Source organism: Lepidochelys kempii, chromosome 10 (assembly GCF_965140265.1).
Source record: "Lepidochelys kempii isolate rLepKem1 chromosome 10, rLepKem1.hap2, whole genome shotgun sequence".
Lineage (NCBI taxonomy): Eukaryota > Metazoa > Chordata > Testudines > Cheloniidae > Lepidochelys > Lepidochelys kempii.
In genome coordinates this window covers 20,492,785-20,519,361 of record NC_133265.1, presented here as the reverse complement: position 1 = coordinate 20,519,361, position 26,577 = coordinate 20,492,785, and the positions used below count along the sequence as shown (strand labels likewise).

General features: G+C 40.5%; 1 protein-coding gene across 7 annotated transcripts in view; it reads left to right on the top strand.

Annotated features, from left to right (window-relative positions):
- The first annotated feature begins 206 nt into the window (after nt 1–206).
- Nucleotides 207–26,577, top strand: part of GSPT1 (G1 to S phase transition 1) — a 40,176-nt gene continuing 13,805 nt past the window's right edge. Inside the window, exons 1-6 of one of the 7 annotated variants that reach the window (XM_073362368.1) lie at nt 210–710; nt 16,949–16,996; nt 17,174–17,215; nt 18,013–18,237; nt 19,520–19,553; nt 21,519–21,596. In XM_073362368.1, the coding sequence (XP_073218469.1) occupies nt 404–710; nt 16,949–16,996; nt 17,174–17,215; nt 18,013–18,237; nt 19,520–19,553; nt 21,519–21,596 (734 nt within the window). In that variant the 5' untranslated portion in view covers nt 210–403. The other 6 variants (XM_073362367.1, XM_073362373.1, XM_073362372.1 and 3 more) reach the window with 6 other exon arrangements.

Below are 26,577 nucleotides of genomic sequence, written 5' to 3'. Positions count from 1 at the left end.
GTCTCTCTGTGGCAGGAGGGAGGGGGAAGAGGAGCAAAATCGAGAGACTAGTGCATAAAGCCCGCCGGGAAATGTGACCCAGCAGGCCAAGAGAACTACATTTCCCGTCTCTCCCAGGGGGAAGACAAATATGTGCGCGCAAAGCCTAATGGGAATCGTAGTCCCTACACCTCAGCACACTCATGTTATGCAAAGGGAACCAGGGAAGAAATAACTACCAAGATGGCGGCGAATAATTCTGTCGGGAGGAGGCACGGGAACTCCGGCAGGTCACACTGCGCAGGGCGGTGGGGCACACGCGGAGTCGCTGGAGTGAGGGAGTGCTGAGTCGGTGCTGCCGCCGCCGCCGCCGCCTTCTCCCGTACGGCTTCGGAGCCGCAGAGGTTTGTGGGGCAGCCACAAAATGGAGGCGAACGGGAACGGCAGCGGGAGTAGCAGCGATTCGGCTCCCGACTGCTGGGACCAGGCGGACATCGAGTCGGGCAGCGGCACCGACCCTGGGTCTGCCCCGCCGGCCGCAGAGGCCCAGGCCGAGCAGCAGGAGCTCCTCCTTGATGCGGCTTTCAGCCGCCAGCTCAACGTGAACGCCAAGCCCTTCGTGCCCAATGTCCACGCTGCCGAGTTCGTGCCGTCCTTCCTGAGAGGCGGGGCGGCGCCTGGCCTGCCGCCGCCCTCCCCCCCACCTGGCCTGCCGCCGCCTCCGCCCCACGGTAACCGCCGCCGGGGCCACGTTGCGGGGAAGGGGGCAGTGGGCGGGGCACGTGCGCCGGATGGGGGTATGTAAACGCAGCCCCGGGGCCGAAGAGGAAATGAGGGAACGCGGGGGGAGGGCCTGGTGGTGAGTAGGGCCCTGGCACATTCAGGTAGGGGGGGCTGGGGAAGGGGGGAACAGGGCTTGGAGGGGATATTGGGGGATCTCGTTGGAGGAGGGGTGTGGAAGCCGAAGCCTTGGGGAGTAACACTTGGCTGTGGAGCCTGGAGGAAAAGATTGATGGTGGGGCTTGGGTATAATAACATTTCCAGGAGGGAAGGGGAGCGCCTGGGAGGCATCACTGGAAGTGGGATGTGTGGGTGTTGCTGGTGGCCATACTGGGTGTGAGGACAACGTGTAGGGCGGTTGTGTTGGAGAGACCTGGGGGCTAATACTCGTTGGGCCTGTGGGAGGGAAATGTGAGGCTGCTGAGGGGAAATTTAGGAGTAAGGGATTGGAATCTGGGAGGAGAATTTGGGTTTGGAATCGGGAGGGGAGCTTTGAAAATGAACTTTGTAGATGGAGAAAAGGACATCAGAGAGGTTGGTGGTACATGAGGAACTTGAGCATAACCTTGGTGTGTGTGGAGAGGAAGAGGGGCTGAGGATCACTTTGCAAAATCTAGCCAGAGGAGCTTTAGGACAGCATAGAAATGTTTTTTTGTGACTCAGAATACAGCTACAGAGTTATAGTGGGTGGAGTTATAGTGGAGCCGGGCAGAAGGGCACTTCGTGGCACAGTTTAGCTACTGGAGCAATGTGCTGAGCGGTTTTAGGAAGGAGACAATAGGGTACAATTTAGGAATCTGAACAAGGGTGCACAGTAAAGATATCCTTATTGTCAAGAAGCAGAGATGCAAAATGGGGTAATTCAGTTTTAATTAGTATCGTGTTTCATATACTATCTATATCCCACCACCACCCCCCATATTACTTTTTTATCTTGACGGGTCAAAAAACGCCTTAGAGGTCAATATACTTTTGAAAGATTGGAGTGGATTGAAGGGGAGGGGAAACTGAGTGTAGAAAAGGGAGATAGGTCACAGGTCTGGGTCATAGTTGACATGACATGGCTTGGAGATTGGCCCTGTATCTGCCACCAACAGTTTCAGGGAGATCATTTATGCCTTTATGAAGAGGATCATTTTAAGCATTTAATAATCTTTCCAGTGTGACACATTTGGTGAGGTGTTTGGGGAGTGGGGCTCTCTGGCAGTGCTCTACCTTAATATCTTGAATTTCTATATTGCCTTTCATTTCAAAGGATTTCACGGTATGTTGCAAATAGCATATGCATGGGATTAATGGGGTGAAATTAAACAGCTTCTTATTAATACCTGTTCCAAATTGAAGGAGTTGCCTTCCAAATGTCAAAAATGTGGATTAATTTTACAGCAGATTGTCATTCATAAATTCTTATTCATAGATTACAGGGTCACTCTTGTGATTTAGGATTTTGAAACTTGTTTGAATATGACATTTAAAATCTCGCTATCTATTTTTGAAATCTTCCTTTATTGATATTAACATGTGAGACAGCCCTCTATTTCAGATATCAGGGTTGCAGTAATTCATAGTCACCAATTTGTTATATAGTGTTTAATAAGCCATAGCCAGCAAGAGATCATGAGTTATTAAATATGCATGCTGACTTAGTATCTAAATGAATATCATAGTTGCCTTAATATTTGATGATGATGATGATTGAAATCAGTAACCAATCTTTGACTTATTGGTTTGTAGAAAAGTGTGTAAAATATTCAATATCAATATTAAAAACTAATCCTTCTGTTAAACAATTAAGTGTAAAGCTCTATGTTCATTAAGTCTGACTTAGTTTTATACCGAATACTTTCTGATATTGTAAATTTCAGGACATGTATGATGTGGGCAGCTGACAATAGGCATGACCTTGTACGATACCATTTAAAATATTCTTTGGATAAGCTTTGGACAGACTCCTCGATTCCTATTCAAAGAATCCATGCACTTTAATGTTCATAGGTAAATGTAAATTGTAAAGGTGCTGCAAATAGTTGAAGTTATATCAGAATTTGTATTATGAACCTTTGAAAAAATCTTTGAAGTTCACTCTAATATGAAACTTGGAATTCACATTTTAAAATAATTCAACAAATATTTTTACGTCTTGTACATAATCCATCTGAATCTTTTAAATTTAAACAATATGAAAAAGTTTACTTACATCATCTTCTCCTAAAAGAGAACCATCAGAGCTTTGTTCTGTACTATGAACAAGGACTCCTGGTTGTGTTAGAAATACTGTTACCAATATTTGAATAATGGCATGTGCAGTAACTTATTTTTCTCCAGTTCTTTTTATGAGGCTGGCAGTTCCTTGGTAGGTGTGGTGTAGGTTTTTTTTTTGTTTTTTTTTTTTTTTTTTTTTTTTTTGGTAGGCTTGATAATACTTCCCCTCACCTAGCCTCCTCCCTCATTTCTTATACTGTATGCTGCCCCTTTACTGAGCTTCCATATTTCCAGATAGAGACTAGAGGAGACTTAACGGAAAGCCAATCAGTATGGCTTCCGAGATGTGGTCAACACTTAAAATTTAGATTGACCTAGCTGTGTTGCTCAAGGGTGTGAAAAATTTACACCACTCAGTGCTGTAGTTAAGTTGACCTACCACCCAGTGTGGATATGGCTAGGTTGGGGAAGTGGATTACCTACATTGATGGAAAAACCCTTTTCTGTCCATGTAGGAATCATCTGTACTATGGCGCTACAGGGACATAGCTGCGACTATGCAGCTGTAGAGCCACAGTACATGACCTTAGTCTTTCAGAGTGGACAGTTTTCACTCCTTTCTTTCCAGCTGCTGAATACACTTCCTATGTAGCAATACCATCTTTGGCTGATTTGAAGTTCCTAGTTTGTATAATAGTCATACCTTCTCAATGTTTCAAAGGTTTAAATTGATACCTTACTCAATATTTACTTGGGTTCTCATAATATTAAGCCATTGTCTATTAAAAGCACTTTTGTCTATCTTGGAGCGACCTTCTTTCATTATGAGGATTTTGCGGTTCCAAACAATATCTTCTTATCTCATTCCTTGAACTGGCCGTCATTGCTGTGACCTTTGAGCCTGGGAGTACCTAGTCACATTAAGTAATTGATGACCAAGATATTGGTGGAACCAAGATGGTTCTTGTGTGGTTCTATTTTACCCCATTAAGTTGCGGTCTCCTATTTACATGAACATCTGTGATACTTCTGGCCAGGAGGTGGAGTTTGCCCTGGAAATCGGTCAGTACAGCTCATTATTAGCAAATGGTGCTGAATAGGTTGTTTGAGCAACACCTTCTGGCTTTTCCCATTTCCTCAGGCACTTACATGTTCTGCAGCAGTCAGCCTCTGCCAGCTTGTGGAACAATTTTATTCACGTTTTTTATCTGTATTATTATTTATTATTTGCATTTCAGTAAAAGGTTAAAGCCCTAGTGGTGGGCTAGGACCACATTGTGGTGGGCACAGTGCAAACACAGAATAAAAAGATGATCTCTGCTGCACAGAGCTTACAATCTAAGTGTAATGTTCTGGAGGGGTATTAATGGTTATTGTGCCAGGCTTTTAGAGAGAAAATTAAAGGGTTAGATGCAGTGGTGAGCTGGAGCCGGTTCCCAGCGGTTCACTGGAACGGGTTGTTAAATTTAAAATTCTCCACGAGGGACAACCAGTTCCAAAAGGGCTTCTAAATTTAACTGGCCAAAAGTAGCCCCTTAGGCGCTGACTCCATGGGTGTTCCAGGGCTGGAACAACCAAGGGGAAAATTTGGTGGGTGCAGAGTACCCTCCGGCAGCTCCCCACCCCACCCCCAGCTCACCTCCGCTCCGCCTCTTCCCCTGAATGCACTGCCTCGCTCCGCTTCTTTGGAGCGAGGGGGCGTGAGGAGGGCCGCCCACGCTGCGGGAGGGGGCGCGCGCAGGGGGACCACTCCTCACCCTAGCTCACCTCCACACCCCTGAGTGTGAAGCCACCGCCTGCTTCTCAGCCCTCCCAGGCTTCCCATCAAACAGCTGATTCGCAGGAAGCTGGGGGGGGGGGGGGGAGGAGCAGAGCAGGGTGGCGCGTTCAGGGGAGGAGGCGGAGGTGAGGTGAGCTGGGGTCGGGCGTGGGACGGGGAGCTGCTGGTGGGTGCTCTGCACCCATCAAATTTTCCCTGGGGGTGCTCCAGCCCCAGAGCACCCATGGAGTCGGTGCCTAAGGTGCCACTTTTGATGTGATCAGTGGGGGGAGCGGCTGCTCCCCCGCCCCTAGGAGCCAGAGGGACCTGCCGGATGTTTCCTGGGAGCTGCCCCAGGGAAGCACTGCTGGGACTCCTCACCTTGCCCCCTGGGAGGTCCCTCTGGCTCTTAGGGGTGGGGTGGGCACCCACTATTGAGGCCCACAAGACCCTCCTGCCCGGTTCTGGGGGCAGACAGGGAGGGGGGTGGATGGGGTAAGGGTCCTGGGGGGGGGGGCTGGAGGAATCAAGGAACGCGGGGGGTTGGATGGGGCAGGAGTCCCAGGGGGTGGGGTGGGCAATGACCCCCTCGTGGGGTGAGGAGGGAACCAGTTAAGATTTTGGCAGCTCATCACTGTTTATATGTCAATTAAAATGAGTTAAGTGGCCTAAAATTTAGGTTCTTGTAACACTCCTTCATAAAACCACAACATATTCAGTCTCTTCAGGAGGAGAGTCTGACTCAAAAGGATGGTGCAGGTCAGGAACAAGGTATATTAGCAGAACTGAAATGAGAAAATTGCACAGAACTGACCACACTACACTGGTCACATCCTCACATTCCAAACTAGTCACATTGAAATAAGATGCTATTGGGCTGTTAGGAATACAGTCCTGTCCTGATAATACCTATCGCCTCCAGAGAAAGGGAAGTGCCTAGAAGATGTAAAAGGAAACTTAGTTTGATAGCATCCTGTCTGGCAAGAACTCACTTATCAATAGCTGGGATGTGAAATCCTCATTTCTGTGGTGTTCTATTACTGTAGTCCCCATTTCCCTATTGTTTGTCTGTATAATCTCTGTCTGGTTCTGTGATTGTTTCAGTCTGCTATATAATTAATTTTTGCTGGGTGTAAACTAATTAAGGTGGTGGGATATAATTGGTTAAATAACCATGTTACAATGTGTTAGGATTATTGGTTCCTTTCATAAATAATAAATTTACTTATTTTTAAAATGTATTTAATAGAGTAGAATGGTAGTTTTTGATTAAATAGCCATTTGAGTGTTTAATCATCTTTCACAGAAGATATTTAGGAAAGCCAATTCTAAAAATTGTCTTTTTTTTTAATCCAGGAAAAATTCTGGTTTTAGTGGCATACTTGCACTCCGTTATGCCTCTGTTTTGTATGTGATTTTCTGCTGTTTGCAACTGAGTCTGCTAAGAAGAGTGTCTCTCTATAATTTTTTATTTCCTCACTTTCCTTTGTTACTTTTAATGTGACTAGAATTTTTGTTTGTCATAAATACAATAACATGCCTGACTTTGGAAGCAAAATCACCTTCAGATTATACATAAAATGTCATTTTACTTAGTTTCTTTGGCCAAACTGTCATTTTTCTCCTTTAAGAATTATTCCAAATGCAATATCTAGCTTTTCATGAGGTCTTGGTTTTATCCAGTTCAACTAATAGTTTGAGTAAGGTATAAGAAGGTTGACTTACCCAAAGTCATACTTCATGAGGTTCCACCTGGAATTTTAACTGAGAACCTTTCTCCGTTTTCATGTATGATTGAATGCTATCCTACACTATCTTCCACTAAATGGTCAAGTATATTATAGACAAGCTATGCTTTTGGGAAAACTTATTTTATGTAGCCATCTCTAAAGTGCTAAGCTGAACTAAATTAATTTGAGCTGAAAGTACATCTTAAAACTACAGTTTATGGTGTATGGGCGTCAGAACAATTCTGTCCACAAGTAATCACTATTTCTAATCTCACCATTCTATAGCATATATTTAATTCTCATCATGCTTTATTGCTTTTCCTAAATACATATAAAAGTGATTTTCTGGGCTCATGCTTTGTTCCTTACTTTTGTATCTTTAGAGGATTTGAGATGTTTATGCTTTAAGGAGTGAGGAAGCAGTTAAAAGAAAATGCTTTATCTAGGACAGTGGTTTTCAATGTGGGTCCGCAGACTGACTGTTTTCCAGAGGTGTCCGTACCTCCATTTGAATTTTTTTTTAGGGGTCTGCAAACTAAAAAAGGTTGAAAACCACTGATCTAGGATGTGTTCCTTAGGGTTAAAACTGTCGTTTGGCAATCTTATCAGACAAATGGGTATGGAAACAAAAGTCATCTATTTTGAAACTAGAGAACAGAAGTGAGTTAGACTCTTGTCTTGAGTAATTTTTTTTTATTATAGTACTCTATAAAACCTAGTCGGTGTAGTCATGATGTTTGTTGTGTGTGTATTGTATTTTTGACTCCAATTAAAATGGCTTTTAGAGATTGCTGTGGTTGTGGTATGTAAAATTTAGAAGAATTTTACATACAAAGGTGATGAGAACAAAAACTGGAGGGCAAAAGTTGTAGAGCAAGCCAAGATGTTGAGTGGCACTAACATTTCTTTCAATGGCTTTTGGTTGCTTCAAGCAAATTTCTGAATGTGTTTAGCAAGGACTCAACAAATAGGTTAAACAGTACTGTTTTCAACCGTGGTCTGCAAAACAGTCAAAGGTCAAACACCCTTTAGGTGGGTTGGTTCTCTACATACCTTTGCTGTCATTTCAGCACTCTTTGGAGATGGTTATCTAGGAGCAGCTGGAGACCTTCAGTTTCAAACACTAAATAAACTCTTTTCTCTCAAAAAGAAAAGGAGTTCTCTCAAAAAGAAAAGCTGGCTCACGAAAGCTTATGCTGAAATAAATTGGTTAGTCTCTAAGGTGCCACAAGTACTCCTTTTTGCGAATACAGACCAACACGGCTGCTACTCTGAAACATCTCTTCTCTGTCAAGGGAACTTCCATCTTTCTGGTTTCCCTAACCTGTCAACACTAATTGTCTTGTGTGGGTTGCCCTCCCTCAGCCAGCTAGCCCTTAGGTCACCCATGACCTGCTCTCAACCAGACATTAAATAACATGTTTTGTCTTCTGTCAAAGCCCACCATTTTGGAAATAAGGTGGTAAATTATGTGTTGTATCACTTTCTCAAAAATAGTTTAGTCTGGCACGTGTCTTGTTTTCTCGAGCTTTGTATAACTTATGTGAACATTAGGCCATCTGCTCTTTAAACATCTTTCCAAAATCATATGCATAGTGACCACCAGTCTTTGTTCAATTTAGCTCCCACTCTGCACCTTTGCAGATTAACACCTCTGCATTTTAGACAAATTATGAGTTTGCCCGAGGCCAACAGTTTAGTACTCAGATCAAAATTATATAGTGGCTTAGTTTATATACAGTTCATTAATGTGTATATTTATAATATTCACATATTAGCTGCCTTTCACAGACAGAATTGATTCCATGAACTTTAATGTACTTCATGTACATGTTTTCAGCATCACTGAGGTCTTATTGATTGGTCACATGGAGGCAAATCTGTATCATATTACTTGTGAACAGTTCATCTCTTTGTGCAGAGTATAAAAATGTTAAATTAGCACAAAATGGAATCTTGAATCAGGTGGTAACCTGACTTCATCTAGATAGCAGCAAGTCCAAGTCTATGTTGATTGACATTAGGCGAGCATTTTCAAATTTGGATACTTAATGGGACTCTGTCAACTTGAAGTTCAGTTTTAAAAAACAAAGTCAGAAGTGGTTTTGGGTACTTCCCTAATCTTCCTTGCACATTTGGGGTTTTACATTTTCATTTTCCTGGTTTTAAGTTGTTTTTTTTTTTGTTTTTTGTTTTTTTTTCTCCCCAGTTTGTTGTGTTTAAATATCAATACAAACAAAAGAAGAAGCTTACAGGGCAAAATAATGAAACTCACTGCCAAATACAAGAAGTTAAAATGAAGAGTTTTTTTTCTCTAATCTAATTTTATGGTAATGTTGCCTATTACTTATAACAATATTAGGTTAAAAGAGAGTGAGTTTAACTTGTCTGCAATAATCTCTTGCTGCTTTATAGATATGTTGTGACAAAAAGTTTTAAGTAGGCCTTTATGCCTACATCAAAATGTAGTTGCTCAAGTTTTAGTAATTCTTAGAATATAATTTGAAGTTAGACAGTGTCTCCATACTCTGGTACCCCAGTTAGCTGTGTAAAGCAAGGAGTTAAGTACAGACAATGTAGTATTGGCAAATAAATGTAGATCATATTATATTCTTTGTAATAGCTTGGACATTAGAACTAATTTTGTGAGTGTCAGTGTTAAGATACTCAGTTTGATTCTATTTTAAGTGCCATGGAATGTTAAATTTGTCTCATAATCCCTCCGGGATATGAGATGTTTTATTTGAAGGTTGGAATTGTAACCCTGAACTGTCTTAATACTGAGCTTAATTCCTTGATCTTCTGTCTCAAAGGCAAGAGTGCTACCAATTGAGCCTTGATTTTTGATCTTAAGGGAAGTGATCTCTGGGGGTGTATGGGGTATTCTTTGAGGATCCACAGGCTTTCATAAGGCCTAGTTGTGTAGTAACATGTAGGTTTTAGTGAAACAGGTAAGATACTTCACTACAAGAAATGGGGGTCTTGCCACATACTAGTTAATGCAAGGTAACTAACATGAGGTAAAATCCTAATGAGGACAAGGCAGTTTGTAGTTTTCCCACATGTTGGCAGGTAAAAGTTAGTGGGGGAGCCTATGGTTTTTACCTCAACTTGCCAACTCGCATTAAAACAACTGCTTGATTTTTTCATTGGGATTTTGCCTCCTATTTGTTATCACACGTAAAGAACACATTTCTTTTCCTAGGGAAGACAAGACCTGAAGTTTTGAGGTAGAGAGCAAGACTTTCAAAAAGTCATTTAGGGCCCAAGTGTAAGTGATATTTTTACAAACTGCTTTATTTACCTGAAGTGAATTTCAGAAACTCTCTTGGAAAATGTTTTTCTTTCTCTATAATTTTAAATATTGTTCATGTGAAATATTTGGAACAGCTCTTGTGCTTACTGTCCTTAACTAGATAATACTGCTTATATTAACTGAGTCTCTTACTATTTTTACTGTTGGCTGTGATTCTCCTGCTTTTATACTTTTAAGTCAGATCGTTAATTTAATTTCCTTTTTCAAGGAAGGGTAAACATCTGTAATAATTGTATGAGAACAGCTGAGACCATATGGTTATTGTGTAAATATGGTACACAAATCAGATATTCAAATCACAAGAATGGAGCAATGATGAAGTTCTAAGGTTACTCGGTTTATAGTCAGTGTGGGCATCTTGCATTTCTTCATCCTCCAGTGTTTCAAGAATTGCTATGAAGAAGTTTATGGTGTTTGTGCTGCTGCTGGAGCAGCAGAGGGAAAGTGACCAAGAACAGGTCAGGTTTCAGAGTAGCAGCCGTGTTAGTCTGTATTCGCAAAAAGAAAAGGAGTACTTGTGGCACCTTAGAGACTAACCAATTTATTTGAGCATGCTCAAATAAATTGGTTAGTCTCTAAGGTGCCACAAATACTCCTTTTCTTTTTTCAAGAACAGGTCAGATTTTCTCCATCAGTTATATGCTTTGTGCAAAGACTGCACAGATGTAGGATGAGAATCTACAGAGGCCATGAAAGGGGTAGGGGGATAAGAAATGAGTATGACTCAAGCAAACAGAGGAGATGGACAAAAGTATGATAGTTGTACCAGTAGTCTAGTGACATCAACTTTAGGACCAAAATCAGTCTCTTGCTCTTTGGGCCAGAAGGAAATAGGAGTACTGTGGAATTGGGCTCTCATTTATTGGATGAAGTGAAAAATTCATTGATTCCTTCCCCCTATCTGTTGAAGAGGAAGTTTTGGGCTATAAATTGAACCACATCAAGCCCTTCTGAATCAAAGGAAGGGTTGCTATCATGCAGGGCATTTAAAGTGGCAGATGTAAATAAAATAAAGGGAAAGAATAGGAATTCCAGAACCACCTCATAAAAGAGAGGAGCAGTTCAAAAGAGGTGGAGCATGAAATATAGTCAAGAACAAAATTGACGTTGTAGTTAGAAGATTAACAGTCACTGAGCAGTTTTCAGCTATATTTATTTCTTGTATCCTAGTTTACACTGACTCTACTAGCAGTTGTATTCCTATATTTTAGCCACTCTTTCTCCCCCCTCCCCCCCCCCCCCCCCGTCTCCACAAGCTGTATCTTTTCTGGACATAAAAATCTAACTTCATTTTAATTTAAATGTCAATCCAAATCAGCTTTCTGAAACTTACCTTGCTAGTACTCTAAACTGCTAATGCTGTCAACTTGCTGACTTACCCTCATCGTTCTCCACAAGAACAAAATAATAAGTTCGTACTTCAGAAAGTGGAGCATAACTTGTTTTTAGAACCCTACCTCTCTTCTCCCTTCAGTATTCCAAGGTCTTGGGGCTATTGTACAACAGAAATATATAGAAGCACAAAATAGAATATAAATAATAAGCAACTGATCTATGTCAGCTATGGTAGGATAATGTGGATTATATAGGCCATATGGTGCATTCTTGCAAAGTTATTTGGGACACTAGAATAGCACTTTAAAACACTAGGATGCATGATCCATTTTGTTGTAATGCAGTTTTATATAGGCTAAATCTGAGCACACTTACTCTTCGGCAGAGTCACAGCTCGCTCTAGAAACTGAACTCTTACCTAATGCAAACGGTGACTGCAATACACTATATCCTTTCCTTTCTGATTGTCCACCCTTAAAGATCCCGTGTCTGTTGTTGGAAAGATCAAGTGGTGATAAAACTATGTTCCAGATCTCGAACATCTAGGAAGACTGTACGGTCTGTTTAGCTATTGCTGCCACATTCCACAGTCACTATAATACCAATGTTTAATGCCTACTGTAACGTGCTTTGAGAATGGGTGGGGGGGAATGTGAAAGATGATACATAATACCAAATTCTGTTACATTAAACTATGTGTAATTGCAAAATTTTGCCGTGTTTTGTGATCTTCTGTAACACCTGGTGTGAATTAAGATTGACATTCTGATAAAATTGGATTTCCTGGTAAGCTGATGACACCTTTTATTGTAAAGACTCTTACCAGAATTACTGTCACAAATAATGAAGAGCTGGAATTTTCAGGCAGAATTTAGAAGTGTGGATAAAAATTTCATATTGTTCACTTAGGTCTGCTGTATATGACAGCGGATGTTACACATGATCTACTAAAGACTGCTTTAGTAAACTCTTGTAAAAAGTGTAAACCCTTAATAGTATGTTGTCTAGACACTTCATGTGGCTTGTGGAAAACTTAAGGAAGTATGTGAGACCATAGGTATTTGCTAGAGTATTGTCGGAGAAAACAGAAGACCACAAGATACAAGAAATATCGTTTAAGACCTTCCCTATTACCTCCTTTGTGTCACTTTTTACCTTCAGAGGTGCTATGTTCTTGTGACCTTCTCTCCAGCTGATGAAGTCTGGACTTAGTGAATTAACCTGAATTAACCAGCTGAATTAACCTGCCCTGAACATATCTCCCAAGTTGGTCAGTATAGGCTTTCAACTTTTTTTCATACCCTAACCCCACATTGAGTCATTCAGACAGTCTGCCTTAGCTAGGCCTAGGAATTGTTTGGAGCTCATCAGAGGAGACGCCATTTTCCAGGGTCTTTTTGTAAAGTGTAACATTGACCATTATGAATTCCTTGAGTTACCCTGTTACCTTTTTAGGTGTCTGTCTTAAAGAATTTTTTTTCTTCAGTAGACCTCTTCATTTTTACACAGAGCACATGAAAGTGAGTGAAAGTCTGTCAAACTCTTCTCCTCAATCAGATATTGCTTTCCTATATGTTTGGCACCAACCTCCTAGTACCATAATGTTCCAGGGTAGGTAGAATGTTCATTTCTAAAAAATGAGGAGCTGTTTTCTGAAAGGTGTTTACATCGCAAAGTCAATATGCACAAACCCAATTGTTTTTTCTTTGTAGGATAGGTCATTTTTAGCTTCCTTTATTCCTCATTATATCTTCTACCATATTAAATTTTTCTGGTGTTCACATTTTTTTTTATGTATTTGCAGATGTTTGTGTTATCCCTTTCCTGCTCTAGTGGAGCTATACATATTAAAATATTTCAGTTTTTTACTGCAAGATAGTTCCTCCAGTTTGTCATCTTCTCCTTAGTACTGAGGTGCCCAGAACTGATTTTCTAGCTGCAGTCATGCTAGAATGTATATATCCACCACCTAGCTCTGTGAAATACTTCTGTGGATGCAGCTCAGAGTAGCACTAGCTCTTTTCCTGTTGCCATATTATATGGTACTTTCATATCTAATTTGACTGATACAACTGTGGCAAGGTATGTCCTTTGCCACCTCAGCGTTTCTCCCTCAGACAGTGGGGGCCCGGAGTGATTCAGTCTTACTCGAGAAGTTTTTAATTCTTCTCTCTGATTTATTTTTTCAATATTTACAAGGTGAGCCTCAGGGTAGACACAAGTAGCTCTCTTAAGCAAAACAAAAACTCTCAACACACAAAAGGAGATACCCTGCCCACTCTCCGGGGTTTTGCCTTATGCTGGTTTCTGGTTGCCGGTTATTTCCCCTACAGGGAGGATAGCAGCCTTCCTCGCAAGAGAAGCCTTTTCTCCATTCTGCCACTAACCCTGTTGTAGTTTGTTTCTCATCCCTCATCCCTGTATCTCAACAGAAGAGGGGTGTTTAAAGGTCACTGTTAGCCTTTAATTGACTCAGGTGTCTCTGAGAGGAAAGGGCCTTCATCATTTTAAGGCCTTCTACCACTCTCTTATAGCTGTCAGATCTGACTTTGTCACATTACCTTAATAGAAGTTCATAATAGCAGCCGTGCTGCTCCTACTAGGTCAACCCACATTCCATACTTCTTTGTGTGCTGCTTCCTATTTCCAATATCTCAATTCTCTGTGGAAGAGTTGCTTTCTTCTTGTTCTCCTCAAATCCATTGTGCTTATGGGTTTAGAAACCGTAGTGCAGAGCTTCAGCAAGCTTGCTTTTGATCCAGTGCTAGGATGGGAGAAACTGAACAGAAAATGGCTTTTCCTATCCTGCAAAACTTTGAGATTTCAAACATGTTCCTGTTCTGCATACTGATGAAAGGAGAGACCTTCTGAATTTGTTGCAGGAAAAAATTAGACACCCACCCCAGAATAACCAATAGCCTCATGGTAATAGGTCATCAGAATAACCAATAGGGTGCTCATCTTTGATGTGACAGAGAAGGGACTTTAAATCTGGGTCTTCCACATCCCAAGTTAGTGCCCTAACCATTGGGATATTGGCTATTCTGGGGTATCACTCTAACAATTTTGGTTTAGATGAATTGGTGTTTTTTCTATGAAAAATGTTCTGTCCGATTACCAACTTGCTCAAATGGTTTGTGCTGCTGTGCATGTGGTTAATAAGAGAGGAAAAACAAACAAACCTCTTTGATCTACTTATCATACTGTTTCTATTTCAAGGCAAGTGAAAGTACAATAAACATTGGATAGATTTTTCATTTGCAGGCAAGAGACCATGTGGAAAACTTCAGTCCTAAAGGTGAATGTCTTGAAAAATCACAAGCCTGTGCAAATGAAATTGTAATGGAAATGATTTTTCAGCCTTGACTACAGAGAATGCATTATTAAGTTGCCAGCTGAAATTTGGGAAGTGATGTAATCTAGAAAAAGGGGTTTGGAGTTGGACTTAGAGTCTAGTTCCAGCTATGCCACTTACTGTTCAGTGTTGGGTGAATAAGGCAATTTTTGTTTCTTGGATTCCCATCTGTAAAATGGGAGTCTTAACCGCTTTTATAAAAAATACTCTGATTCTCAATTCAGATGAATTGTACTATAAGTAAGGCTGTGAGTCTGTCATGGAAGTCACGGATTCCGTGACTTTCCAGGACTTCTGGGACTTCTGCAGTGGCCAGTGTGACTGGCCTGGGGGCCTCTTGGGCAGCCCCTGGGCCAGCCGCACTGACCGCTGTTGGGACAATCTTGGGCCATTGAACCTCTCCCACCCCAGCAGCAGGAGTTTAGGTGTGGGAGGGGCTCAGGGCTAAGACAGGGAGTTGGGGTGCAGGAGGGGGTGAGAGCTCTGGTTGGTGCTTACCTCGGGGGGGGAGGGGTTAGGGGGTTCCCTGGAAGCAGCAACATGTTCCTAGGCGGAGGTGCAGCCAGGCGCCTCTGCGCACTGCAGCCACCTACAGGCACCGCCCCCACAGCTCCCAGTGGCTGTGGTTCCTGGCCAATGGGAGCTGTGGAGCAGGTGCTCAGGGCGGGGGCAGTGCACAGAGCCACCCGATCACGCCTCCACTTAGGGGCTGCACGGACATGCCGGCCGCTTCTGGGAGCCACACAGAGCCAATTAGGGAGCCTACCAGCCCTGTTAGGCCCTCCCAGCACCAGCATGACCCATGTCCCTACCCTTCCTGCAAGTCTTGTAGTCCTAGTATTCTGCCAGATTCTCCTGCACTGCTCCAGTCTATGACGGCCTGCAATGAACACATGGCTGAGGGTCCAGTTTCTCTTCATTGCTCTCTGTGATGCTTTGAGAAAAATTTTCAATTTTCAGGTCTTTTGTGAATATAGCTCAGATAACTAAAATAGTACAGGAGACTGGGCTGTATGCTAAGTATGGAGGGAGGGGAGGTGACAACATAGCCAAGTAAAGGATATGGGATTGGTAAGGGACTAGCCAAACATAAACGAACAATGTGGATGGAGATGCTGTTGCTCATGTCGTTTCACAGAGGCCATTGAAGTCTGGTTTACCCAAAAATTAAACTTATTAAATCCCCCAGAACACTTATAGAACACTTTGTACTCACATATAAAAATGTTCCAAAGAGTCAAATGGTCTAGTAACTGGTTGGAATGAGCTATTTGAGTAGGTGTAATTAGTTACAACTCAACGTGACCCAATATACTGCATTACTGCAGAGCAGTTGGAACAATACAAGAAATGTTTGGTTGAACTTGACTCCAGGTCACTGATGGCCCTGTGAAATCTTCCAGAACATATTTCTTCTTGGAACTGTACTGAGGTTTATAGGATAGAGGGTATTGTAACTAAAATGGTTTAAGATGCCAAAGTGAATATTAAGGAAAATATCTTAAACCAGTTCAACATGTGTGGATGCAATAAATCATTATGCTTAATCTGGTCCAATTACAAATGGTTCAACTCTTCAATATGTAAAAAACATTAGAGAGAAGCTTTGATATTAGGGAGGATCTTATAATTTATTAGGCTTAAAAATTTACCAGTCACTTGTTTTTATTTCTTACCATGTTTGGTAATTTATGGCAGATCTTTGCTTAAACAAGGGCTCACTTGTTCCCTACCTCATTTCAGTTTCCTATTTGATCTTGCAGTGAAGCTATTAAACATCCAGATACTGTGGTGATGGGCACTGTAGAAATTCTACAAGATGAATAACTTTTCTATACAATAGAAAGACCTCACAAACAAAGATTACTTCATTGCAGATAGTGAAGTTACATTTCAATGTATTAAACACCCAAATATCTAAAATAGCTAGAATACACAAAAAGAATGGTGAAGTAAAATGTGCATGTACAGCAATTGCTTCCCCTACGTTTGCTTTGGAGCCTCTCCGATCAGGGGTTCTCAAACTGGGGGTCGGGACCCCTCAGGGGGTCGTGAGGTTATTACATGGGGGTTGCAAGCTGTCAGCCTCCACCCCAAACCCCACTTTGCCTCCAGCATTTATAATGGTGTTAAATATATAAACAAGCATTTTTAATTTATAAGGGGGTCACACTCAGAGGCTTGCTATGTGAAAGGGGTCACCAGTACAATAGTTTGAGAAGCACTATCTTAGATGCAGGGGGCATAAAGGGACTTCGCCCTGAAACTGTCATATGTGACATAGTTCTTAAAATACAATATACTAGCTTTAGTAGAATTCTTTCATACTAGAAGGCTGTATTTAGTGTCCTCTTGCAGGGAGGAGGGAGTATTTTTATTAGATATGGCTTTATTTGTTGTTGTGATAAATTTGATAGCACTCTGGTCTTTATGGGATAATCTTGAAATTAGTAACATCTGATTCTTGTTTTAAAACATTTTTTTTGTTTCAGGAGCACCTGCAGAGTCTTCTCAAGAGGAGCAAACAACATCTTGTGAAGGTACTGGGTTTTCATGTTTGAAAATCTATTGTAGCACCAATAAATGTAATTAAGAAAAATAGCTATTTTTAGTAATTGCAGTATTAAAGTGTTCATGGTGGTATTCCAAAGTTGTTTGTTTGATATTGCTGGCTTCACATTAAGCAAATGTACATAATGCCTCAATTTTTTGTTTAGGTTCAAATGTTGCTGTTAGTATGGAAGTCTCAGAACCTGTTGGTAAGACATGGCCATTAACAGTTTCTAATATCACTTGGGTTGATTTATTGTTAGCTAAATTGAAGGCTGCCTTAATTGGGCCTTCGCAGTTTGGTTGGTACAAAACTCTCAGTATCACTGCTGTGTGCCTGAATCAGAAAAGAGACTTAATGGGACACTAAAATGCCACTGCAGTAAATTTTGTGGTGGCAGGTGTAGTGGGATTATTTGAACACCGAATAAGAATATGCTGCATTTTCTCCACTTCCCTTCTTCAATACAGTCACTACTTCAAATTATAAAATAGTCTCAATATTTCATGCCATGGCATGCTCCCTTTTGAGTAAGCGAAACAAGTCATAACGTGTTGAGTGTAAAGATGGCATATTTTTCCTGAATTTGTATGCAGCGTTCCCTTTTCCTGCTAAAATTGTGGTAGTCTTCAGTGCAATTTTCAGTACAAATATTAGTCTGTACTTGACCATTATGCTATTATAAGTCTGTTTTGGGTTTTCTTTTTCCCCATAAAAATGCTGCTTTGTTAAAATAGAAGCCTCTTCAATCCCTGAGGGTCATAATTTTCTGATGTCAGCAGACAAGCTTGCTTGAATGCTAGTGGTAATATCCATTTCAAACGAAGCAGAGAGTACCTGCTTTGCATAGTAGGACATCCATAAACTGAATATCTGAGGAGCAGAAAAGTTGCATCTTGACTTTAAAAAAAAAATTAATTAGTTATTGCTGGAGTGTAAATATTGACTAGCTTTTCTGAGTTACATTCATAATTTATTTGGATGTACTTCATTTCATTCTAGTAGAAAATGGAGAGACAGAAATGTCCCCTGAAGAATCATGGGATCACAAAGAAGAAACATGTGAAGCAGAGCTGGGAGGTGGCGCGTCAGGAGATGCAGGGCATACTGAGGAGAGTGCCCAGGAAATGATGGAGGAAGAGGAGGAAATACCAAAACCTAAATCTGTAGTAGCACCACCAGGTGCTCCTAAAAAAGAACATGTAAATGTAGTATTCATTGGGCATGTAGGTAAGTTACAGATAAACAACTGCAGGACAAGAGAGATTTCTGATAACACAATGAGTTATTGTATAACTCTGTCCTTTAATGAATCGAAATTTGTGACTTTCGCTCTCCCTTTCTAGGTTAACAGGTTACTAGAATTGGCAGAATAATTTTTAAATAAGGTTAACGACAAATATTAGTAATATTTCTTTGGAATCTAATAAACTAGGCTATTATGTACAATTTTGGCTGAAGATTTGAATCCTTGGGGCAGAGGCTTTACTTGCCTAGAATAATTAAGTTGCATGAATAACCCCATCATAGATGAATGATCATTGATAGCTTTTTCAGTATCATATTCTGATGCTACTTAATATAAAAGTTGATATCTGAAATACCGTTTTCTTTCTTTTACAAAAATGCTGCTGCTGTTCAATTTTATGACATTCTTTAGAATGATCATGGATGGCCTCTCTCTCGCCCACTGAATAGCAGGTGCTGTATATGTAGAGCAATTTCTGGGCTCTTGTTCCTTGCCAGAAATTAATCTTGCTCCCTTCTAGGGAAATGAAAGTGTGCATCCTGCTTTGAGATGATGCTACCATCTTGTTCTAATAATGCTGCTTTTTTTAAAATAGTGAAGTAACATCTAAGAAAAGGGTATAGAAAACCTGTGTTCTCTTGGTCAAAATAATATCCATACTTATGGCCTCAGATGACGATCTGCTTGGCATTTTTCTTGGCTTGGTAGGTTAGGTGAAGACTACCCAAAAACCTCTCCTGCAAAAAAACAAAAAAATCCTTTGCAGGAAAATGTTTTCTTTTAATCCATTTCTGGTAAAACCATACCTGAAATACTGGTGCTACACAACCAAAATGCTATTAACAAATTGGAGAATTCAGAGAGAAGCAACAGAAATGGAGGAGTTGACCAGAAATTGAGAGAAACACTTATATGCCACTGTCCCACTCTAAGTGTTTTTAGACAATCAAAAAAAGTGAAAGATGAAAGTATGAAAGATGGAAAATAATTATTACGGGTGATGGGAAAAATACAGACTGAATATATTGTACTGACAATGAAATCTTAAATTGGGGAATAATCTTTCAAGAGAAGTTGTAGATACTCCATTGAGACATTTTCAAACTAAACAGGACAAATTACTAGAAAACGTGTCCTACAAAACAATGCTATATTGTCATGAAATGGGTTTGATGGACCTAACTTTCTCTTTTTTATGTTTTATTTTTTTTAATACTTAAGACGGAATGACTTTAAAGTATCTTTGTTTTGTATGTTTGTTAGATGCTGGTAAATCAACCATTGGAGGACAAATAATGTACGTAATTTTTAAAAATAAGATTTCTTTAAACTGTTAGTCTTTAATATTGTGAATTATAACACATGGGAAATAAATAGTATGATTGGTTTTAGTGAGCATAGACTGTTTCTTTTTTTTTATCTGTTTTTTGTTTAATGAAATACCACTCCAGGTCTATTAATTTAGTAAGTCATTGTCTTTGATTTGAATATGTTCAGCATCTGATATTATCATTATTCATATATTGAAATCCAGGTATTGATTTTAAATAATTCCAGATTATAAATTGTCAGTTTTCTTTATATAAATTAAACAAGTACTGAACAAATCTGGAATAACTTTCCCATAGGAGAAGTGTTTTCATAAGGCCAGCCTTTTAGAAGTTGGCTTTTACTATGCCGCACGATGTCACACTCTTAAACCACAAGAGTATATTTTAATCTGTCACTGGAAGCACTCATTATCCACTTAGGTGTTAATTTTTAAAAGTTCTGTGTTTATACTTTGTGTCAATTAGTTCCATAAGTTCTGTAGTTTTTTTTAAAAAGTATGCCTTTTTAAATTTTGTTGCATATCCCTTTTTTATTATGAGAAAAAGTAAATAGGGTCTCTACCTTCTCTCAGCCATTAATTATTCTGAATGCTGCTATAATTTCCCCACTTACTAGTTTCCTTTCTAAACTAAACAGACCCATTCTTCCCATTAAAAGATCGGACTGAAGCTTTAAGGAAAAGCAACATAACTGATATGTTAGTATTATACAAAGAGTGTCTAATATAGATCTCTAGGCTTTTAATATGCAAGATCTATGGAAAAATGCAATTTTCCTTTCCTTGCCAATTTAAGAAGGCACTGGTCAAAGGTATTGATCTTTAGCCTTCACCTAACTGTTAGCATTTTTCTTTTATGTAAACTTATATGCCAAGGTTTCTGATTTCGATTACCATTTTGTAAGTTCTATGGGCAGTGACTCAGTTACTTATGATCTGGTTTGGTTTAGAATATAATGCTTTTAGTTGCTGATACCTCTTCTCCTTTTCTCCTTTTATATTTTCTCTCTCTTGTACGTGGTTTTATTGTCTCTAACATTTATTTGTTTTAAGATTTAACAAATAAATTGGAAGTTTTGACTAATCCAATCTTCTGTAACTGTTCTATTCTAACTATGGATGTCTCTGTGTATGTGTATATTTTCCTTTAAACACTTGTTTTAAAACAGTCCTGAAAAATAGTACTTGCTTGATTAAAAGACATTCTAAATGAAGACCACTCCTTGGGTGGTCATGTCTGTGAAACGAATATATTAGATTTTTTACCCTTTTAAAATTTATTAAATTGAAGCATTTTAAAATGTAATATACAGCCTTCTATTTTTTTTATTTTAAGAATGTCATTTGTTTACCTTTTAAACTGTGGAGCTCATATAGTAGGTAGGCTTATGCCTTGTTTGCCCTTTACTTTCTTAACAGATAGTCATGCCTTACTTTTTGAATTATGGAGTTGCTCTTCTGAGAGCAGAAATTCCATTCTTACCATTTTCAGACCATACCTCAGATCTACAGAGTAATCAGATCATATACTGCAGGGGTTCTCAAACTTCATTGCACCACGACCTCCTTCTGACAACAAAAATTACTACATGACGCCAGGAGCGGGGGGACCAAAGCTTGAGCCTGCTCGAGCCCCGCCACCCGAGGCAGGGGGGCCTGTAACCTGTGCCCCACCACCCAGGCCTGAAGCCCTCAGGCTGCAGCTTCATCTCCAGGCAGTGGAGCTCAGGCTTTGGCTTCGGACCTGGGTCCTAGCAAGTCTAACGCCAGCCCTGGTGACCCCATTAAAAGGGGGTCGTGACCCATTTTGGGGTCCCGAGCCACACTTTGAGAACTGCTGATATACTCCATTTGAATAGAAATTTAGTTGCCATGTACTTAATGTAAAATGTCTTTTTTTCTTTTCTTTTTTTTCCCTTCCTCACGCCCTAGGTACTTAACAGGAATGGTTGACAAAAGAACACTTGAGAAATATGAAAGAGAAGCTAAAGAGAAAAACAGAGAAACCTGGTATGAATCTTACCTAAGACTATAACATGGCATCCTTTTTTAGCTCCTGAGAGGAGACTGTTTTGAAGTTTTCCTTGTAGTATTTGGTTCCTTTTGTTTTTTCCAGAATTTTTCCAGCCAAGGATTTGATGTGTGCTACATTATGCAGTGCATTCCATGCTGGAGCAGATTTTGCTTCCATATCGTACAGAATATTGCCTTAATTTGTGGTGCTGCACAATAGCAGCTGACTGGTAGGGGTGATGGAAGAAGGAAACCATCCTCAGACAGCAAGGGATCTTCTTGCATATTTCTGCCCTTCCCCTATAAATACTGTATGAAAGAGGAGTCAGAGGGAGGAAAGCTCTGGAGGGAGGGAGCAGGCTGGATCACAAAACTCTTCGCCTAATGGGGTGAGTGAATGAAATAGGGCCCTGAACTGTTAGCCTCCCAGGCTGTGAAGAGCCACCGTGCTGCCTCCTTCCTCCACCAACAATTCCTGGGTGGCTGTGTACCCTCTCAGAAGCATCTCCTGCTTCTTGGAGGGGATGGAGAGGCGTGCAGCAGAAGTGGACCTCATTAGAGGGAACAGCTATGAAGTAATGCAGAGAGGTAGATTTTTGACCTGAATTAATTGTATTTGGACACGGTAGAGAGATAGAAGGTGGCATGAATTAATTGTATTGAGGTAAGCATATGCAGGGACCACCTTTTCCATTAGAATCCCATGATAAAACCACATAGGGCCCCTCCAACAAAATCCTAAGTATTCTGGGCAGAGACCTTCTTCCTCATCCATATCCTGTTTCAGAAATGCTTTGAGTTATAAAGTGAGGGAACATATTTTAAAAACAAGTTTTAAACTTAAAATATGGCATGATGTGCGACTGAAATGCGAAACACAGATTTTGTCTGTGGTCAAATGTTTCAGTGACTTGCCACACATTAAAAGGCTTGAAAATTGAGAGGTATGTCTTCAGCTTTACTATACATCAGGCCTTTTCCCCATTCCTTTTGAGGGACCCCTCTCATGTGTAACTGCTTCTTCAGCAGGTCCAGACTGTGTGCTCTGGAAGTTATAGAGGAGGTGTTCCTTCTTTTCATCTGAAAAAAGTATTCTACTCTTGGTATTTCCTGATCCCCAAGTCCAAGGAAGGGGTGAGACCTATCCTTAGTCTCTGCGATCTCAACAATTCAAGTTTGAGATTCTGCATGCTTATCCTGGCTACTCCCCCCCCCATTGAATCACAATGATGGGTTTGTTCTCAGTCTTCAGGACAGCTATTTCCATTTAGCAATTTTCCCAGGCCACAGGCAATTTATGAGATTTCTTGTTGCCAGTCAACTTTATCAGTACACAGTTCTCACCTCTGGCCCATCGTCAGCCTTGTGCATCTTTACCAAATGAATGACAATGGTAACAGCAGCCTATCTGAGAAGGAGGGGAATTCATATCTTTCTGTTCCTAGACAATTGGCTAGTGAAAGGCATTTCTGAGGAACAAGTCCTCCGTTCACACTGGACTTCTTCAATTGATTGGGGTTGACTTTGACTCCAACTCAGAAATCGAGTTCTGTGGGGCCTACTAGACGATGAATTTGAGGGCTTTTCTCCCACATGTGTGTTTGCAAACAGTTCAGTTCGTTGTCTGGTCTCCAATCTCATCTGACCATGGTCAGTGTATGCCTGAAGTTACTTACTTGATTCAACACGTGAAGTTGTCTTCATCCTCTTCAGTCCTGGTTGAAGTAGGTCTGTGGTGAGCTGCAAGTCATAGGACAGGCTTGTCTGAGGGCCTCCAGAGATACTGGACACTACAGTGGTAGGAAAAATAGAACAATGTGTACCAGGGTATTATTCCTTTTGCCCATCCTCTGCCAACCAGAACTGTAGTCACTGATGCTCCCCCACATATTGTGGACGCACATCTAGGAATGTTAAAGGTTCAGAGTTCGTGGTCAGGGTAGGAAGCATCATGTCATATCAAAGTAGTGGAGTTTCAAGTCATTTACATTGCCTTTCAGGATCAGATGAGGGAAGCAGTGGTTCACATACTCACCAACAATACCACTGCAGTGTGTTATGTGAACAAGTAGAGAGGTGCCTACTCCAACCAACTTTGTCAGGAAGCAATAAATTTTTGGCATTTCTGCATCAAGGAAGACGACATACCCACGGTAGCACACTTACTAGGCTCTCAAAAGCAGTTGGCTGACCATCTCAGCAGGACTTTCTCCAACAATCATGAGTGATCTCTAAAAAGCAGCATGGTGAGGCTATTTTCAAGGAATGGGGAATCCCATTCATCAACTAGATGCAACAAAGGACAACAAGAAGAGCCGTCAGTTTGGTTCCTGAGGGGACTTAGTGCAAGATCTCTAACCAATGCCTTCCATCTGTACTAGGGAGTGCACCTGATGTATGCCTTTCTCCATACCCCTTTCAGATTATCCTCAAACTGAAGTTGGACCAATTGATACTTAGTGTGCTGGCTTGGCCAAGACAATGTGCTTTCTCAATTTGTCTGTTCGACCACCCAAATCTCTTCCCCTCCTTCTGACCTGCTTCAGTACCATGGCCAGGTTGTTCATTCGGGACTGAGTAATCTACACCTCACAACATGGCTGGTACATGGCGAGAGGAGAAAGAAAGGTAATTCTCGGAAGCAATTCAGAGGATCCTAATTAATAGTAAAAAACCATCTATTAGAACTACTTCTTTTGTTAAGTGGATGCATTTTTCCGTTTGGTTGATATCTAAGGAAATTCAGCCCATGTTGGCTCATGTTCAGGACATTTTGGATTACCCTTTACACTTCCTCCATGGCAGTGAGATTTCTGAAAGGTATAGTCTCCCTGTTTCCTCCTATGAAGGAAATGAACCTATTGTGGGACTCGAATGCTGTGCTGGCCACCCTCATGGTTCCTCCATTCGAGTTGATAACAACCTACTTGTAGGCTATCTTTTGGGAGAAGGGAGACACTCTTGTGGTTATAACATCTGCAAGAAATCAGGAAATTACAAACCTCTTTTTAGTCAGTTTTTCAAAGACTGTATCCTTAAAACCACATCCAAAGCTTTTGTCTAGGGTGATTTCATAGTTTCACCTTAATCAGGTTATTTACTTGACTATATACTTTCCTAAGCCACACTCAAATGTAGATGAGTAGTATCTCTACATGTTAGAATGCCAAGCACCACTACACATCCATCTGGAAAGCACTAAACCATTTAATTCACCATCTCAAATATTTTTTTTTGTCTCGTATGCGGATTGGATGAAAAGTCAGCCGATCTCAATGCAGATTTCCAGATCATGGTTTTTGGAGTAGCTCAGACTACACCCCACAGACATTACAGGCTCATTCGATGAGAGCCCAGGTGACATTGATCTCATTCCTCAGTCATGCTTCAATATTGGACATTTGTAGGGATGCTAAATGGTCTTCCATGCATACTTTTACCAAACATTATGCTATCACATCATCATCTAGGTCAGATGCAAACTTTGGGACAGAAGTTCTGCAGTCATTGTTCACTGCCTACTGAAACTGCTTGTGAGTCACCTGAGTGGAATATACATCTGCTACCACTTGAAGAAAAAAGTTTACTTGTATTGTAACTGCTGTTCTTCGAGATGTGGGTGCAGATATGTGTGTTCTACTCAGGTTGTTCATGCCTGGCACACTAAAGCTGGAGCAGAGTACATGTCTGCACACAAATCTCAAACCGCTACAATACAGATAATTACCTGTCTTTTCCCCATCCCTTCTTCACTCCCTCCCCCAAAAAAGCTTGAATCCATGTCTACATGCTCACCTTTGAGATCTAGAAAACTGATTCAGAAGCAAGATCTGGCTTCCTGTAGTATGCCTCCTTGGGAGATCGTGAAATGTTCTTTTCAGATGGCAAAGAATATCTCTACTTTCTGTCAAGAAAATAACTTAACTTTTGTTTATTGAAAGGGGTATAGTAGGAGATCCTAGCAATTCCTGCTACATGCTGTAGCACACCAATTACTGGGGGTGAACAGATCATCTCAGGTTTGGGTCTCTCAAAACCTGTCTTTTTAGCGGGGGGGTGTGTGTGTGTGTCATAGTTTTTGTTCTTCCTAGAGGGCATCAGCTCTGCCTTATATCCAGGACAAGGTTCTACTCACTTATAATACAGGTAGTAAATAGGGACTATTAAAACATTATTGAAGAAACAACTGTCTCTACAGCTCAAATCTTTGACACAACATGAACAATGGATTGGATTAGTGTTTTCTTCATTTACCTTTGTCAAATAAACATTTATTTGAAACTATAAGATTCCCTGTTGAAACAAGGACTTTATAATTGCATCACCAAGTTTGGGTCAACACACTCTTCCATTCTTCCATTTACCAATAAATAAATAAATATGAAATTATGATGATTTTTATGCATAAGTTAGAAAATAGAGAATTACAGTCGTCATACCAATTTTAACTCTGTCCTTGTTTGTCACATGGAATATTGTATACCAACCTGGTGTTGGCATTAAAGGATTAAGATATTAATTGAGGCATTGGGAAGAATAACTGAACTTCCAGTCATGTGAAATCTGTTCTGATATTGTGACAACAGTTTTGGGGACTTGGAAGTGGAGTGCGTGGTGAATATGAAAGAAAGTTGAAGCAAAGGTATATTTATTTGACTCTGCACTGGCAATCGCATTTGAATGCCTAGAAGAGCATGTATATGAAAGAGTGTACAAAATTGCGCCTAAGAGCAGTGAGTACTCTTGAGTGGGCAAAAATTGAAATCCTAGGCACTAGAAACCTCAAACTTCCTGTAATTTTTTGATGCCATTTTTAAGGTCATATTTATTTCATAACTTAACCTTTTTTTTTTAAAACTTAACAAAGCATACATTCTCTAGGAAGGATTGTATGTGCCAGGTGAAAACCAGTTTTGTTATCTGTGCATAAAAGGAAGAAAGCATTGAAACTTTTTTCCATTATAAAGTTGACCATTAA